The 15,789-nt window shown below is 45.7% G+C and overlaps 1 protein-coding gene across 1 annotated transcript; it reads left to right on the top strand.

Annotated features, from left to right (window-relative positions):
* Positions 1–6,368: 6,368 nt before the first annotated feature.
* Positions 6,369–13,905, top strand: LOC142260515 (uncharacterized). Its single transcript, XM_075331965.1, has 3 exons — positions 6,369–6,394; positions 8,247–8,347; positions 12,452–13,905. Exons 2-3 carry the CDS (start codon positions 8,269–8,271, stop codon positions 13,345–13,347), a joined length of 975 nt encoding a protein of 324 aa, XP_075188080.1. The 5' UTR covers positions 6,369–6,394; positions 8,247–8,268; the 3' UTR covers positions 13,348–13,905.
* The last annotated feature ends 1,884 nt before the right edge of the window (positions 13,906–15,789 follow it).

Here is a 15,789-nt window from a genome sequence, read left to right as displayed (position 1 = left end):
TTCAGTCAATGCACTCCTTCACGCCTCCTCGGGACATACAGGGTCTACAATTAGAGCTATCCCGACTGGACAATTTCTACGGATGAGGCGTATCTGCTCATCGAACGCCAAATTCGAAGTACAGGCTGATGACCTTAAAACACGCTTTGAGGAGAGGGGATATAGCCGTCGGTGCATCAAAAAGGGTTACCTTAGGGCGAAACACACCCCTAGAATCTCACTTATCCATCAGCCATCGAAACGTCCTCTTGGTGATCCAAATCCCTGCTTCATCTCTACTTACAATTCTGAGTGGCATAAGATGCGGGATATTTTGGCCCGCCATTGGTCTGTTCTCCAAACAGATCCTATCCTTTCTCGGTCTCTTTCTCCTGCTCTTCTGGTCACAGCTCGTAGAGCCCGTAATTTGAGTGACTTACTATTCCATAGCCACTACATCACAAAAAGCCCCAATCCTTTTGGTTCCAGTGGTCCCACTTTGGGATGCATACCTTGCGGGCACTGTCTTGCCTGCGCCAATGTCTTTCGCTCATGCTCCTTCACTAGTTCCGACTCCCAACGTACTTACCTGATTACACATCGGATTTCTTGTAGCACAACTAATGTCATTTATTATGCCACTTGTAATTGTCCTCTTATTTATGTAGGACTCACATCCAGGGAATTACGGATACGTGTGAGGGAGCATGTGAGAGACATTGGCGCGACCAGGACGGTGAACGATTTTTCTTTACTTAAGACCTTACATCGCCACTTTAAAAAGTTCCACAACTGCGACCCAAGATCCTTGAGAGTTCGGGGGATTGATGTGGTTCATAGTGGCATTAGGGGTGGTAACATCAAAAAGATGCTTTCCCAAAGAGAAACAAAATGGATTGTGGCTTTGGACACGGTTGCTCCCAAGGGTCTTAATGAAGCCTTGAGCTTTGCCTCATTTTTATAGGCCCCCCCTTTTTCAGTTACCTTGTCTTTGTGGGCGCTTTTCTCTGTTCTATTATACCTTGACAATGACACCTTGGGTTTATGTATACTACTGTTACACTTCTGTTATGAGTACTATAACTTAATAATGCTTGTCTTTGGTGTTTCATTGCAATAACAGGTGCCTGGTTGTTGTGGTTTTTAATTTTCTGTTTTTAGTTTCACTTTTTTATGTTTTTCTTCTTGTTTTTAGTTTCTTACCAATTGTTGCTACATGTCCCCCTGTGACTCTTACCGAAATGGATTGGACTTGACAACCTTGAAATCTATTGATGTTCATTGACGTTATTATACCCATTTTTCATCCTGGGATTCCTTGTTCTACGATTATTATTTTCTTTTTGTTTTGTATATTGACTCTGATGATTTTTACTGCTGTCTATTAATCTGGTTTAAAGTTAATTGTAATGGTATACGCTTTCATTATGAATAATGACTTCTGTACCTTTGTTCTGCTTGATTTATAATATCTCCAGATACTTACACATTCCCTCTTTACCTGTTATACGTCTCTGTCCATTCCCTGTCCATTCATTGTTTTCGGAGTCTTGTGCGCATGCGCGCGCGCGCCTGCCTGGCGTCCCCTGGCCGCGCTCCGGTGTCTCGACGGAGTCCGCGCGTGCGCGGAGGTTTGGGCAATTTTTGCTCGGGCTTCCGCGCATGCGCCTGACTCCTTGACTGCCGGGGTTGCGAAACGGGGGGCGTTCCTGGCCGGCCCGCGCATGCGCCGACTGACTCCGGAACTCTGAATCCTATTCGCGGTGTAATTACCGCGGAACTATTTATGAGTCGCACAGACCGGACATGTGCACCACTCTTCACTTTCCCCCATGACGAAGCGGCAAGCGACGTGCTTTTAAGCCGCAAAACGTACGTCGGGCCTCCTCATACCACCGGACTCAGGTAATTCGTGTCCCATCATTTGGGCTTTAACCTTTAAGTCCTCCCTCTCTATTTTGGGATCTTTGACCCGCTTTTTGGAACTGGCCTGTACCTTATTCAAGGCCATAACCATCACCTCTAGTCCTGCCACGGTGCGATTTTGGATACCGCTTATTGATGGGCGCCCCATCTCCATGCATTTAATGTGTCTTCTACATGTAATATATGTTATATGATCATGGGGTTGTCCGCTCCTTGCGTACTCTCTATAATAATATACCAGAACTAACTGTGGCAGGCCTTTATTGTACAGGCCTTGTTTTCTGTCTTTTTTATGCCTCCAATTTTCTTGAATTGTTCATAACCCTTTCTTTCCCCTCTCACTTTCCCCTTTGGGATTTGCTTACTGGCCAGTGATTTGGGATATGTTTCTCTGCATGGGATCCTTCCACGCCTATTAGTTACAATCATATGCCACTAAATCTGGGATTTGCACCTTTTGTCTGGGAATATTCTTTCCCTGTTTGTCTGTATCTGGCCAATGCAGACTCGGGTTAAGTTTGTTCCCTCTCACGGTCATCATTGCCCAGCCTTCCCAAGCCGGAATTTGACTTTCCAGTAACACCCCCACCTGCTTACATGCCAGTGATTTAGGGATATGTACCTCTATTAGGGATATATTTATTTAACAATTCAATTGGATGTTTACATGCCAGTAATTTAGGGTCCTACAATCCTATTTTGGAATACCCCTCTTTTCCTGTTGTCCGTACCAGGCCACTGTTTTGTCTGTTACTACCTGCCCCCCATTTCTCCTCTATTTTTGTATTACCATAAATGTGATTTATTGTATTGCACTTGCATTTTGAAATTTTTGTACAATAAAATTTATGAACTGTTTTCAGCAATTTTGCTCTTGTTCTCCTTTATTTGCAATATTTGTATGTTTGCATATGTGTGTATACATAACTGAGAGACTCCTGGAATAAACACTCTAGTGGTGTCTATGAGGCGCTGTCTAGATTGGAGGTGATGCTTTGATGGAGGGAGATCCTCAATATATCACCTCCATTCTAGTCCCCTCAGTACAGAGCCGTCTACACTGGAGACTGCAGTCACCTCACAATATCACCTCTATTCTAGTCCCCTCAGTACAGAGCCGTCTACACTGGAGACTGCAGTCACCTCACAATATCACCTCTATTCTAGTCCCCTCAGTACAGAGCCGTCTACACTGGAGACTGCAGTCACCTCACAATATCACCTCCATTCTAGTCCCCTCAGTACAGAGCCGTCTACTCTGGAGACTGCAGTCACCTCACAATATCACCTCCATTCTAGTCCCCTCAGTACAGAGCCGTCTACACTGGAGGCTGCAGTCACCTCACAATATCACCTCCATTCTAGTCCCCTCAGTACAGAGCCGTCTACACTGGAGACTGCAGTCACCTCACAATATCACCTCCATTCTAGTCCCCTCAGTACAGAGCCGTCTACACTGGAGACTGCAGTCACCTCACAATATCACCTCCATTCTAGTCCCCTCAGTACAGAGCCGTCTACACTGGAGACTGCAGTCACCTCACAATATCACCTCCATTCTAGACCCCTCAGAACAGAGCCGTCTACACTAGAGACTGCAGTCACCTCACAATATCACCACCATTCTAGTCCCCTCAGTACAGAGCTGTCTACACTAGAGACTGCAGTCACCTCACAATATCACCTCCATTCTAGTCCCCTCAGTACAGAGCCGTCTACACTGGAGACTGCAGTCACCTCACAATATCACCTCCATTCTAGTCCCCTCAGTACAGAGCCGTCTACACTGGAGGCTGCAGTCACCTCACAATATCACCTCCATTCTAGTCCCCTCAGTACAGAGCCGTCTACACTGGAGGCTGCAGTCACCTCACAATATCACCTCCATTCTAGTCCCCTCAGTACAGAGCCGTCTACACTGGAGACTGCAGTCACCTCACAATATCACCTCCATTCTAGTCCCCTCAGTACAGAGCCGTCTACACTGGAGGCTGCAGTCACCTCACAATATCACCTCCATTCTAGTCCTCTCAGTACAGAGCCGTCTACACTGGAGGCTGCAGTCACCTCACAATATCACCTCCATTCTAGTCCCCTCAGTACAGAGCCGTCTACACTGGAGGCTGCAGTCACCTCACAATATCACCTCCATTCTAGTCCCCTCAGTACAGAGCCGTCTACACTGGAGGCTGCAGTCACCTCACAATATCACCTCCATTCTAGTCCCCTCAGTACAGAGCCGTCTACACTGGAGACTGCAGTCACCTCACAATATCACCTCCATTCTAGACCCCTCAGTACAGAGCCGTCTACACTGGAGACTGCAGTCACCTCACAATATCACCTCCATTCTAGTCCCCTCAGTACAGAGCCGTCTACACTGGAGGCTGCAGTCACCTCACAATATCACCTCCATTCTAGTCCCCTCAGTACAGAGCCGTCTACACTGGAGACTGCAGTCACCTCACAATATCACTTCCATTCTAGTCCCCTCAGTACAGAGCCGTCTACACTGGAGACCGCAGTCACCTCACAATATCACCTCCATTCTAGTCCCCTCAGTACAGAGCCATCTACACTGGAGACTGCAGTCACCTCACAATATCACCTCCATTCTAGTCCCCTCAGTACAGAGCCGTCTACACTGGAGACTGCAGTCACCTCACAATATCACCTCCATTCTAGTCCCCTCAGTACAGAGCCGTCTACACTGGAGGCTGCAGTCACCTCACAATATCACCTCCATTCTAGTCCCCTCAGTACAGAGCCGTCTACACTGGAGGCTGCAGTCACCTCACAATATCACCTCCATTCTAGTCCCCTCAGTACAGAGCCGTCTACACTGGAGGCTGCAGTCACCTCACAATATCACCTCCATTCTAGTCCCCTCAGTACAGAGCCGTCTACACTGGAGACTGCAGTCACCTCACAATATCACCTCCATTCTAGTCCCCTCAGTACAGAGCCGTCTACACTGGAGACTGCAGTCACCTCACAATATCACCTCCATTCTAGTCCCCTCAGTACAGAGCCGTCTACACTGGAGGCTGCAGTCACCTCACAATATCACCTCCATTCTAGTCCCCTCAGTACAGAGCCGTCTACACTGGAGGCTGCAGTCACCTCACAATATCACCTCCATTCTAGTCCCCTCAGTACAGAGCCGTCTACACTGGAGGCTGCAGTCACCTCACAATATCACCTCCATTCTAGTCCCCTCAGTACAGAGCCGTCTACACTGGAGACTGCAGTCACCTCACAATATCACCTCCATTCTAGTCCCCTCAGTACAGAGCCGTCTACACTGGAGACTGCAGTCACCTCACAATATCACCTCCATTCTAGTCCCCTCAGTACAGAGCCGTCTACACTGGAGGCTGCAGTCACCTCACAATATCACCTCCATTCTAGTCCCCTCAGTACAGAGCCGTCTACACTGGAGACTGCAGTCACCTCACAATATCACCTCCATTCTAGTCCCCTCAGTACAGAGCCGTCTACACTGGAGACTGCAGTCACCTCACAATATCACCTCCATTCTAGTCCCCTCAGTACAGAGCCGTCTACACTGGAGGCTGCAGTCACCTCACAATATCACCTCCATTCTAGTCCCCTCAGTACAGAGCCGTCTACACTGGAGGCTGCAGTCACCTCACAATATCACCTCCATTCTAGTCCCCTCAGTACAGAGCCGTCTACATTGGAGGCTGCAGTCACCTCACAATATCACCTCCATTCTAGTCCCCTCAGTACAGAGCCGTCTACACTGGAGACTGCAGTCACCTCACAATATCACCTCCATTCTAGTCCCCTCAGTACAGAGCCGTCTACACTGGAGACCGCAGTCACCTCACAATATCACCTCCATTCTAGTCCCCTCAGTACAGAGCCGTCTACACTGGAGACTGCAGTCACCTCACAATATCACCTCCATTCTAGTCCCCTCAGTACAGAGCCGTGTAGTGCGGAGTTGATATAATGAGGTCCTCAAAAAAGTATCTACTGAAAGAGCCTCAAAATATCACCTCCATTCTACAGACACAATCCTCACAGCTCTTCTGCACCGCACTGGGGAGGCCCCGCCCCTTCCGGTGACGTCTGTACCTCAAAAAATCAACTCCACTCTAGACGCTAACCAGGAAGCAGCAGTGCTCGGGCTCCTGTGCAGAGGGTTGAGCCTAGAATGTACGGGCTACAGTCAGGTCATGGGCGTGGCGTTGTTTTCCTGTCCCCTATTATCCTGCAGGCTCCGCCCCCTGCACCCCCCTATCTGGAGCTGTTACCCCCCAGACCCCGCCTCTATTATAATCACCTCTGTGCCCACCTGGTCTTAGAATAAACATGGCTTTTCTGTCTGGAAAGTTCGGGCTGGAAACATCAGGCTGCATTGTGACCACGCCCCATCACATGACCAGTGACGTCATACCTGTCAGGAGCCCGTACATTCTAGCATCTCCCCTGTGCAGCGCGGACGGATCCTGACCCTGAGGTGGGGAAGATTCAGCTTTTCCTCATTAGTTATAGAGCTGAGGTCACACTGGATTTTGGGGTAAGAAATAAAAGTGTCTCCTGTCACTACTGGGGGCTGCAGCTCGTGTATATATCACAGGGAAGGGGCTGAAGCTGCAGCACAGGGCTGTGGAGGCTTCCATAAGGAAGGGGGATATGGGGGGCTACACAGGGCAGGGGGCGAGGCTGCATATTGGGGGCTTACACTGGGTGATGCTGCATATTGGGGGCTTACACTGGGCGATGCTGCACGTTGCGGGCTCAAGGGGAGAGGCTGCACTTTAGGGGGGGCTCGCAGGGGGAGAGAATGCACGTCAGGGGGGACTGTAGGAAGGAGGGGGGCACATCTAGTGTTTATAAACCCAGTGAATAAAGACCACAATGTGTGTCAATCAGTGACGTTTCGGTCCTTCCTTGGACCTTTATCAAACTCACACTATAAAGATACATAAGAAAAATACTAAGTGAATATTCTCTGAAAGGTGCATGAATATTAGAGCAAACATCATACATATTACTTGTGGAAAGATGCATAGAAAAGATTTATCTATAGAACAGAAAATGGGCACAATTGGAACATGGCCTCGTCCCCAGCGGCTGCAATATCCCATAATATTCACTTTGTATTTTTCTTATGTATGTTTATAGTGTGAGTTTGATAAAGGTCCAAGGAAGGACCGAAACGTCACTGATTGACTCACATTGTGGCCTTTATTCACTGGATTTAAAAAATCAAAAAAAAATTGAAAATATTTTGTATATTTTGAGTGCCGGATTTATTTCTTCACTTTATTCTGATTTGATGTCAGTGAGAAAAACCTGCAGATGTGTCTGTATAGAGAGTGGAGGGAAAAACCTGCAGATGTGTTTTTATAGAGTGGATGGAAACTTCTCGTTTTTCTTACCGACTCCTCAGCCCTGGTGTGGAGGACGTCGCTGTGGAGGTATCATACAGTGCTTGTATTATACATTATGGGGCAGTGAAAGGGGAATCTTTGGGCTTCAAGAGGAAAATTACTTTGTAAGGGCTGTAAAGTTGTGAGAGGTTCTTATATGACCCAGTTGAATATTAATTTCATTTTTATTTTTTGGGGGAGGGGTTACCAATTAGAACTTCCGCTATGAGGTCCTATGATTTCTATGTACGCCTCTGTCCACCCTCTTAAAGAAAAACAATTAAATAAAACTAATTTTCCTTAATAAGGCTATGTGCACACGTTGCGTATTTGCATGCAGTTACGCTGTAATCTGCACCGCAGCGTAACTACATGCGTCCTGCGTCCCCAGCATAATCTATGAAGATTATGCAGGAGCCGTGCGCACGTGGTGTATTAGAGTGCAGCGCTTTGGCTGATGCCCGAAGCGCGCGTTCTAAGAAGTGACATGTCACTTATTTCGTGCACTCTGCATGCATCCCCCGCTCTGTCTATGGGAGGGGCTGCAGCGATTTGAAGCGCATGTGTGCTGTTCAAATCACTGCAGAAATTTCTGCAGTGACCTGCTACGTGCGCACATAGCCTAAGACTTTCAAAAATACAACATTGTTGACCAAAACAATTCTGAAATGACGGAAAAATAAGCATTAGGGCTTCCAAATTGTAAAGAAAAAACAATGAAGGAAATCCCAATGTCATAATGTACCACACTAAGTGGATCCTGCCACGTCTGCTTCTATCCCTGCTGAACTGACTCTGGGGCAGCACGGGCGATATAGGAGGCGTAGAGGCCATGCATCGATTGGTCTCAGGTGCTCTGGTAGCAGAAGCGTCCATCTAGAACCTTCCACATGACTTTCCCTTCTGTCCGTGACTTTTACAATATTTATTTTACAGCTTTGAAATTCAGGGAAAAGATATGCAGAACGCTGCAGACACAATGGAAAAAGGAGAAATGAATGTGCGGAGTGATGAACGGAGTAGAGACCTTTCCACAGGTAACCCTCCTCAGGGAAGTGTCACCATTAAATAACAAGGAGAACAGTCACATTCCCAGCTGCAAGGAGAAAATGAAGTTACATTCTCCCTGCTGCCACTCGTACACAGTTATGAAGTGTGGGAAACAGTAAAGGGGGCTTTACACGCTGCGATCTCGCTAGCGAGATCGCAAGCGATAGTATCCGCCCCTGTCGGTTGAGCGACACTGGCATATCGCTGCCCGTGTCGCACAACCTCGCTTACCCCCGTCAAACGCACTTACCTGCCCTGCGACGTCGCTCTGGCCGGTGACCCGCCTCCTTCCTAAGGGGGTGGGTCGTGCGGCGTCACAGCGACGGCAGGTGGCCAATAGAAGCGGAGGGGCGAAGATGAGCGGGACATAAACATTCCGCCCACCTTCCTTCCGCATAGCCGGTGGAGGCAGGCAAGGAGATGTTCCTCGCTCCTGCGGTGTCACACAGAGCGATGTGTGTTGCCGCAGGAACGAGGAACAACATCGCAAATGAGAGATAAACGATTTTTTGTTTTAGGACGACCTCTCCGCGGCAAACGATTTTTGCTGCTTTTGCGATCGTTTTAGGTCGCACATAACTGTTACACGCTACGATATCGTTAATGACGTCGGATGTGCGTCACAAACAATGTGACCCCGACGATAAAACTAACGATATCGTAGCGTGTAAAGCCCCCTTTACACTTACCGCTCACAGGCTGTCAGCCAAGGAACAAGATGGTTGATTACTGGGCACTCACTATGTAGTGAGTGGTGACTGTTTCAGCCTCTCCCACTGTGCTGGTGACTGGAAGTGAGCAGCTGCTGGGAGAATGTACCTGCATTTTCTCCTTGCAGTTACTGTGTCAATCTCACCGCTGTCTTAGGCCAGAGTCACACTTACGAGAGACTCACGCGAGTCTTGCAGCACATCACCTGGCATGGCCGCACACTCTCCAGACAGGAGTGTCTCAGCTGCATAGAAATACATACAGCTGATCCACTCCTGTCAGGAGAGTGTGTGGCCATGCCGGGTGATGTGATACGAGACTCGCGCGAGTCTCTCGCAAGTGTGACTCCGGCCTTAGATGCAGTGAGTGACAATTTTGCTTCCCTATGGAATGAGGGCCGCGCCAAGCTGTTATATTGTTGAGCGACAGCTCAATTCAATCTGAAACTGAGAGGTCCTTGGTTTCTTCAGGGGTTCCCTGTTCTAAATGATCAGTTACTTAGCTGAGTAGTGAGTCCCAAACACAGGGTATCACGGAGGTGCAAAGGTAGCTGGAGCAGGGACCGCAAAAATGGCCCGCAGACTAGGGTATGTGTGCTGTTCCTTATCCCAGAGGTAGGCTTGATGGTATCCAGGTCTGGACCGCCAGCTTAACCCTAACTCCTGTCCAAACCCTGATCTAACACCCCTCTCCCCCAGCTGGAGTGGAGATGCAAACCCTACAAATACCACAGACACAGGAAAAAAAACAAACTCATACACACTGCACACAAAAAGGAGACACTGTACGTGTATTGGAGGGAATAAAGTATAACGAAGGAAGTAAATGTACAACTTCCACACCACTCAAACAGCAAACTACTGGTCACCAAGAATAGGATCGCCAGAAAGACCGGAATCACAGGAGCATAAGCTGGAGGTATCATCTGCAGCAACAGACTCAAACCTTAAATAGGGATAAGACAGGTGAATAGAAATTAGCCTTCTGAGTCTCAAGGAGCCACATACCACTCCACAGGAATTAACACCTGCAGGACTGGTAAGCAGTGGAAAAGACTCAGCTAAGGCTGAGCAACTAAGATCAGGTTGCCTGTGAACAGAGTCCGACGCCACAGAGGCACCCCACGAACGTGGGCCTGAACACCACATGACACGGGGCCTTGGTTATCTGTGCTCTGATCTATAGCTGCCAGACCTTGGACCTCCTCTGACCTTCCATTTGCCCCGATCTGCTATCCTCCTGATATTCTGACCTCAGACCATAACCTTTGTCTTTCCCTTTAGTTAACGGCATGTTCTCTTTGTATCTGACCCCGGAACATTTGATAATGCTGCCTCACGGCTTGTCCATGCAGTGACTAGCGTCACACACTGTTCTAATAAACGAGATAGATATCATTTAAATGCTAGGTACTCAGATTACCACTATATCTGCAGGTAAATAGTGTTTTTGCAGCTGCCAGGTTTTCTTTAACCCCTTCTCGATATGTAACATATTACATCCTATTACTTCTTATGGGCTCAGAAGCTGAGTCTCCATTATTGATAGCAGATGATGTCTGACTTATTCAGTGGAGGTAAACTTCACCCACTGCTGTTAACTTTTCAGTCTTTGATAGCAGCATTCGCAGCACGCAGCCTATGGGGTACAACATTGGACATATCCAACACCCCCAGCAACGTTATCGTTAGGTGCAGATGGGTCGCCATAATAGCTGGGGGGTCTGGTAAAGACCTCTTGTCCTTTATAAGGATACTCCTATGATCTCTACACCTCTAGACACATTCCTTCAGTGGTGTAGTTTCCAAAATGAGATTTCTTGGGGGTTTCCACTGTTGAAGCACATCAAGGGCTTTACAAATGTGACATGGCATCCGCTATCTATTTCAGCCAATTTTGTTCTCCAAAAGTCAAATGTTGCTCTTTCCATTCCAAGCCCTGCCGTGGACCCAAACAGTAGTTTTCCACCACATATGGGGTATCTGCGTACACTCGAGAAATCACACAACAGAATTATATGGTCCATTTTCTCATCTTACTTTTGGAAAAATGAAAATTTGTAGTTAAAGCAACACTTTTGTGGGAAACATTAAACTCTTCATATTTTTTTCTTCCATATTGCTTTAATTCCTGTGATGCATCTAAAGTGTACTTTGGCATTCCATTACTGCTGTAGGAATATTACAAAAAAGGGATAAATACATAGCTAATATGAAAAATGAGTAAAATGATAGGCATTGCATTACTGCTTTAGAGATATTTGCAAAGAGAGATTCTTAGCTTATGTATTGGCCAATCCATGTGAGCCCGATAACCTCGACAAGGTGATCTTATTATATTGGGACCCTAACAGCACACTTGGGAGAAAAAAACATGAATCTCATTTGCACATCCCAAAATAATACCTTGATCTAAAGCCACTAGGCAAAAATTAAATACCTGAACATGAGGTTCTTGGTTTTACATTCTGATCAGTTCACACACTGGGAGCTTTTGGAAGGTGAGTGTACAGCTCCTTTCACAGAGTGCTGGTGCTGTGTGGCAGCCATTGTTGTGGTGGTTTTGAGTCGGTGGGGCGGTGTGGCCTGGAGTCATGGGGACTCTGCCTTGCAGCATGGGTGTTGTGAGGCACCAGGTCACCTGCCCTGTTGGTGTAGCGGTGGACTGCGCTGCACTTTTGAGGCATAGAATAAGGACCCACTCAGAGGTTCGCCGTGACGAGGCAGGGGCTTCATACAGTCTGATCACAATGTTAAGCCAAGAACCTCATGTTCATGTATTTAATTTCTGCTTGCGGCTTTAGATCAAATTATGACTTTAGGAAGTTGGAATCATGTCTTTTTCTTCCAGGTGTGCTATATTGGAAACCTAACCTTAAATTTTTCTATGTGTGATTAAAAATCTGCATGTCTGGGAAGATAGGTTCCTGGTAAAATAAGATGGTGGACACATCCTGGCTATAGGGCAGAGTGCTTGGTCAGGTGCTTTTCAAGTTTATCGGGCTCACAAGGATTAGCCAATACATAAGCTAAGACTCTCACTTTCCAAATATCTCTAAAGCAGTAAGGCAATGCCTATGTTTTACTCATTTTTCTCATTACCTATGTATTTATCTCTTTTTCTAATTTTTCTACAGCAGTAATGCAATGCTAAAGTATCCTCGATATGCTTTTGTAGGTACGTTTTATTGAATTTCGTTTTGAGCACTTCGAATGGTGCAGTTTTTAAAATTATATCATTTTGTGTATTTTCTGTCACATAGGCTTTTTCAAGTAGAACTTTGCTACACACTTTGAAATTTGTATGGATTTATGTGTGTCTATGTGTATGTTTGAGGTTATATTATTAAAAGCTTAACCCTTCAATTTTGTTTATGGCAGATGACGGTACCAGGAGTTCAACACAGAATGCTAAGGGAAGTGAAAGTCACCAAGGAGAGAAGCCATATGCATGTTCAGAGTGTGAGAAATGTTTTGCTCAGAAATCAAATCTCATTACACATGAGAGAATTCACACGGGAGTGAAGCCATATTCATGTGCAGAATGTGGGAAATGTTTTGCTAAGAAATCACATCTCATTACACATGAGAGAATTCATACAGGAGTGAAGCCATATTCATGTGCAGAATGTGGGAAATGTTTTGCTCAGAAATCAAATCTTATTACTCATGAGAGAAATCACACAGGAGAGAAGCCATATTCATGTTTAGAATGTGAGACATGTTTTGCCACCAAAACAGATCTCATTACACATGAGAGAATTCACACAGGAGAGAAGCCATATTCATGTTCAGAATGTGGGAAATGTTTTGCTGAGAAATCAGTTCTTTTTAAACATAAGATAATTCACACAGGAGAGAAGCCATATTCATGTTCAGAATGTGAGAAATGTTTTTCTCAACAATCACATCTCATTACACATGAGAGAATTCACACAGGGGAGAAGCCATATTCATGTTCAGAATGTGGGAAATGTTTTTCTCAGCAATCACATCTCATTAGACATGAGAGAATTCACACAGGAGAGAAGTCATATTCATGTTCAGAATGTGGGAAATGTTTTGCTCGGCAATCACATCTCATTACACATGAGAGAATTCACACAACAGAGAAGCCATATGCATGTTCAGAATGTGGGAAATGTTTTTCTCAGCAATCACATCTCATTACACATGAGAGAATTCATACAGGAGAGAAGTCATATTCCTGTTCAGAATGTGGGAAATGTTTTGCTAAGAAATCACATCTCATTACACATGAGAGAATTCATACATGAGTGAAGCCATATTCATGTGCAGAATGTCAGAAGTGTTTTGCTCAGAAATCAAATCTTATTACGCATGAGAGAAATCACACAGGAGAGAAGCCATTGTTATGCCCAGAATGTGGAAAATGGTTTGCTCAGAAATCACATCATTTTATACATGAGAGAATTCACACAGGAGAGAAGCCATAGTCATGAATAGAATGTCTGTGTTAGTAAATATTAATAGACTTTTACTATCTGTTAATAGCGTTCATTTCATGGGTCATTACGGTTGTGTACTTCTTAATGATGGAACATTTACAATCTTTTTACATATTTCTTTTTTTTGTCTAATTTTTGAGGGGGAGAAAAATCTTTTTTTTTTTTTTTTTTTTTTTTTTTATTATAGCCAAGTTGTACTCTTTACTCATCCATTTGTGTATTGCTTTAATGAGAGCAGAATCCATTTTGTTAAATCTACACTCCATTTTGTCTTTGTAGAGCCTGTACTGTATCTCCCCTGGTGTAATGCAGCAGACACCTCTGCTTACTTTAGATAAGGACTTGTGTAGTTTCAGTTTCTTTGTTAAAAATAAAGCTTAGGAATGTGAAACTAAAATGTTTCTATAGTCTTATATAAATGAGTGACTATGATGTAATTTTTTTTGTTGGAGACAAAGGGAGAGCTAATTCTGATACTTTATTGTCTCAGAGGGGCGTCTTGAATACATACCATGTATTTCCAAAAATAAGACCCTGTCTTTTATATATATATTTTTTTTTCCGCCCCCAAAAAGCACTAGGGCTTATTTTTGGAGGAGGTCTTATTCTTGGAGAAACACGGTTGGGAGGTAAGTTTACCCCCAAAAAAGCAGACACCCACCCCCCGCCCACATCCCAGAAGACTCGTACTCACCAAACCTGGACGTCTGCGTGGCTCCCAGGTCCTCCTGTGATCTCCGGTGAGTGCTGTACGCAGTCCTCCCCTGTTGCTGGCATACACACACACACACATCACATCTAGCGCTTCCAGCCGCAGGGAATGAGAGCAAGTCACATGTCTGGCCGCAGGTCCTGTTCTGCAGGTCCTTGCGCTCCACTGCAATTCCTCTCGGGATTCTGCCGGCGAGATGTGTTTGGATGTGGTGAGTATGTGTGCGATCCGATGTTTGTGTGTGATTTGATGTTTGCATGTGATCCGATGTTTGTGTGTACAATCTGATTATGTGTGAGATCAGATGTGTGAGAGGGGGCGATCAATGCAGGTCCTGCCGGTCAGCATCAGGTGAGTGATTGCGTGGTGCCCACTGTCTATAATGAAGTGTCCTTCAGTATCTGTAACTTTTTTAGCTGCACAGATACTTCATTATTGATCTGCGACTAGGGCTTATTTTCGGGGAAGGGCTTATATTTAAGCCTTGCTCCGAAAATGGTGAAAATCCCTGCTAGGGCTTATTTTTGGGGGAGGGCTTATTTTTGGAAAAACACGGTACATACATGATCTCTATAATTTAACTTAATTAGGACCACACACACAATCTTATATGTCCCATGCTCAATGGCGACAACAAAATCTAGTGCCTGAACAGCGACCCACTCCTCCTGGGAGCCGCTGATCCAACCACCTTGCCTTCCTCAGAAAGGGAACACAAGCTGTATCAAAAGGTAAGAAGCTTATTCTTAAAATATTCGAATTTGATAAATGGACGATTTTGCAAATTTTCCTGGAATGGAGAATGGAGAGGGCTGTAATTTTTATTTTAGGTAACTTTAACTGTGACAGAATAAAACAAAATACAGAAAATTACATTGCATGATTTTTAAATAATGAATTTATATTTTATTGCGTTAAATAAGTATTTGTTCCAATGTAAATACAGAACTTAGCATTTGGTACAGAAACCTTTGTTTGTAGTTACAGAGGTCAGACGTTTCCTACATTCTTGACCCAGTTTGCACACACTGCAGCAGGGATTTTGGTTCACTCCTCCATATAGATCTTCTCCAGATCTTTCAACTTTCTTGGCTGTCACTGAGCTGCATTGAGTTTCAGTTCCTTCCAAAGATTTTCTATTAGGCTCAGGCCCTTAGTTGCCCTGTCTGTGTGTTTCGGATCATCGTCATGCTGTAAAGGGGGCTTTACACGGTAGCGATATCGCTAGCAATTTGTAGCGATAGCGAGCGTGTAAGCACCCGCCCCCATCGCGCATGTGATTGTTTGTGATCGCTGCCGTAGCGAACATTATCGCTACGGCAGCGTCACACGTACTTACCTGGCCGGCGGCGTCGCTGTGATTGCCGAACAATCCCTCCTTCAAGGGGGAGGGACGTTCGGCATCACAGCGACGTCACCACAACGTCACTAAGCAGCCGGCCAATCAATTCAGAGGGGCGGAGATGAGCAGGACGTAACATCCCGCCCACCTCCTTCCTTCCGCATTGTGGCCGGCGGCAGGTAAGGAGAGGTTCCTC

This window comes from Anomaloglossus baeobatrachus, unplaced genomic scaffold, assembly GCF_048569485.1.
Source record: "Anomaloglossus baeobatrachus isolate aAnoBae1 unplaced genomic scaffold, aAnoBae1.hap1 Scaffold_117, whole genome shotgun sequence".
In the NCBI taxonomy this organism is placed as follows: domain Eukaryota; kingdom Metazoa; phylum Chordata; class Amphibia; order Anura; family Aromobatidae; genus Anomaloglossus; species Anomaloglossus baeobatrachus.
The sequence above is the reverse complement of the archived record's forward strand: the minus strand, read 5'-3'. Positions and strand labels throughout refer to the sequence as shown.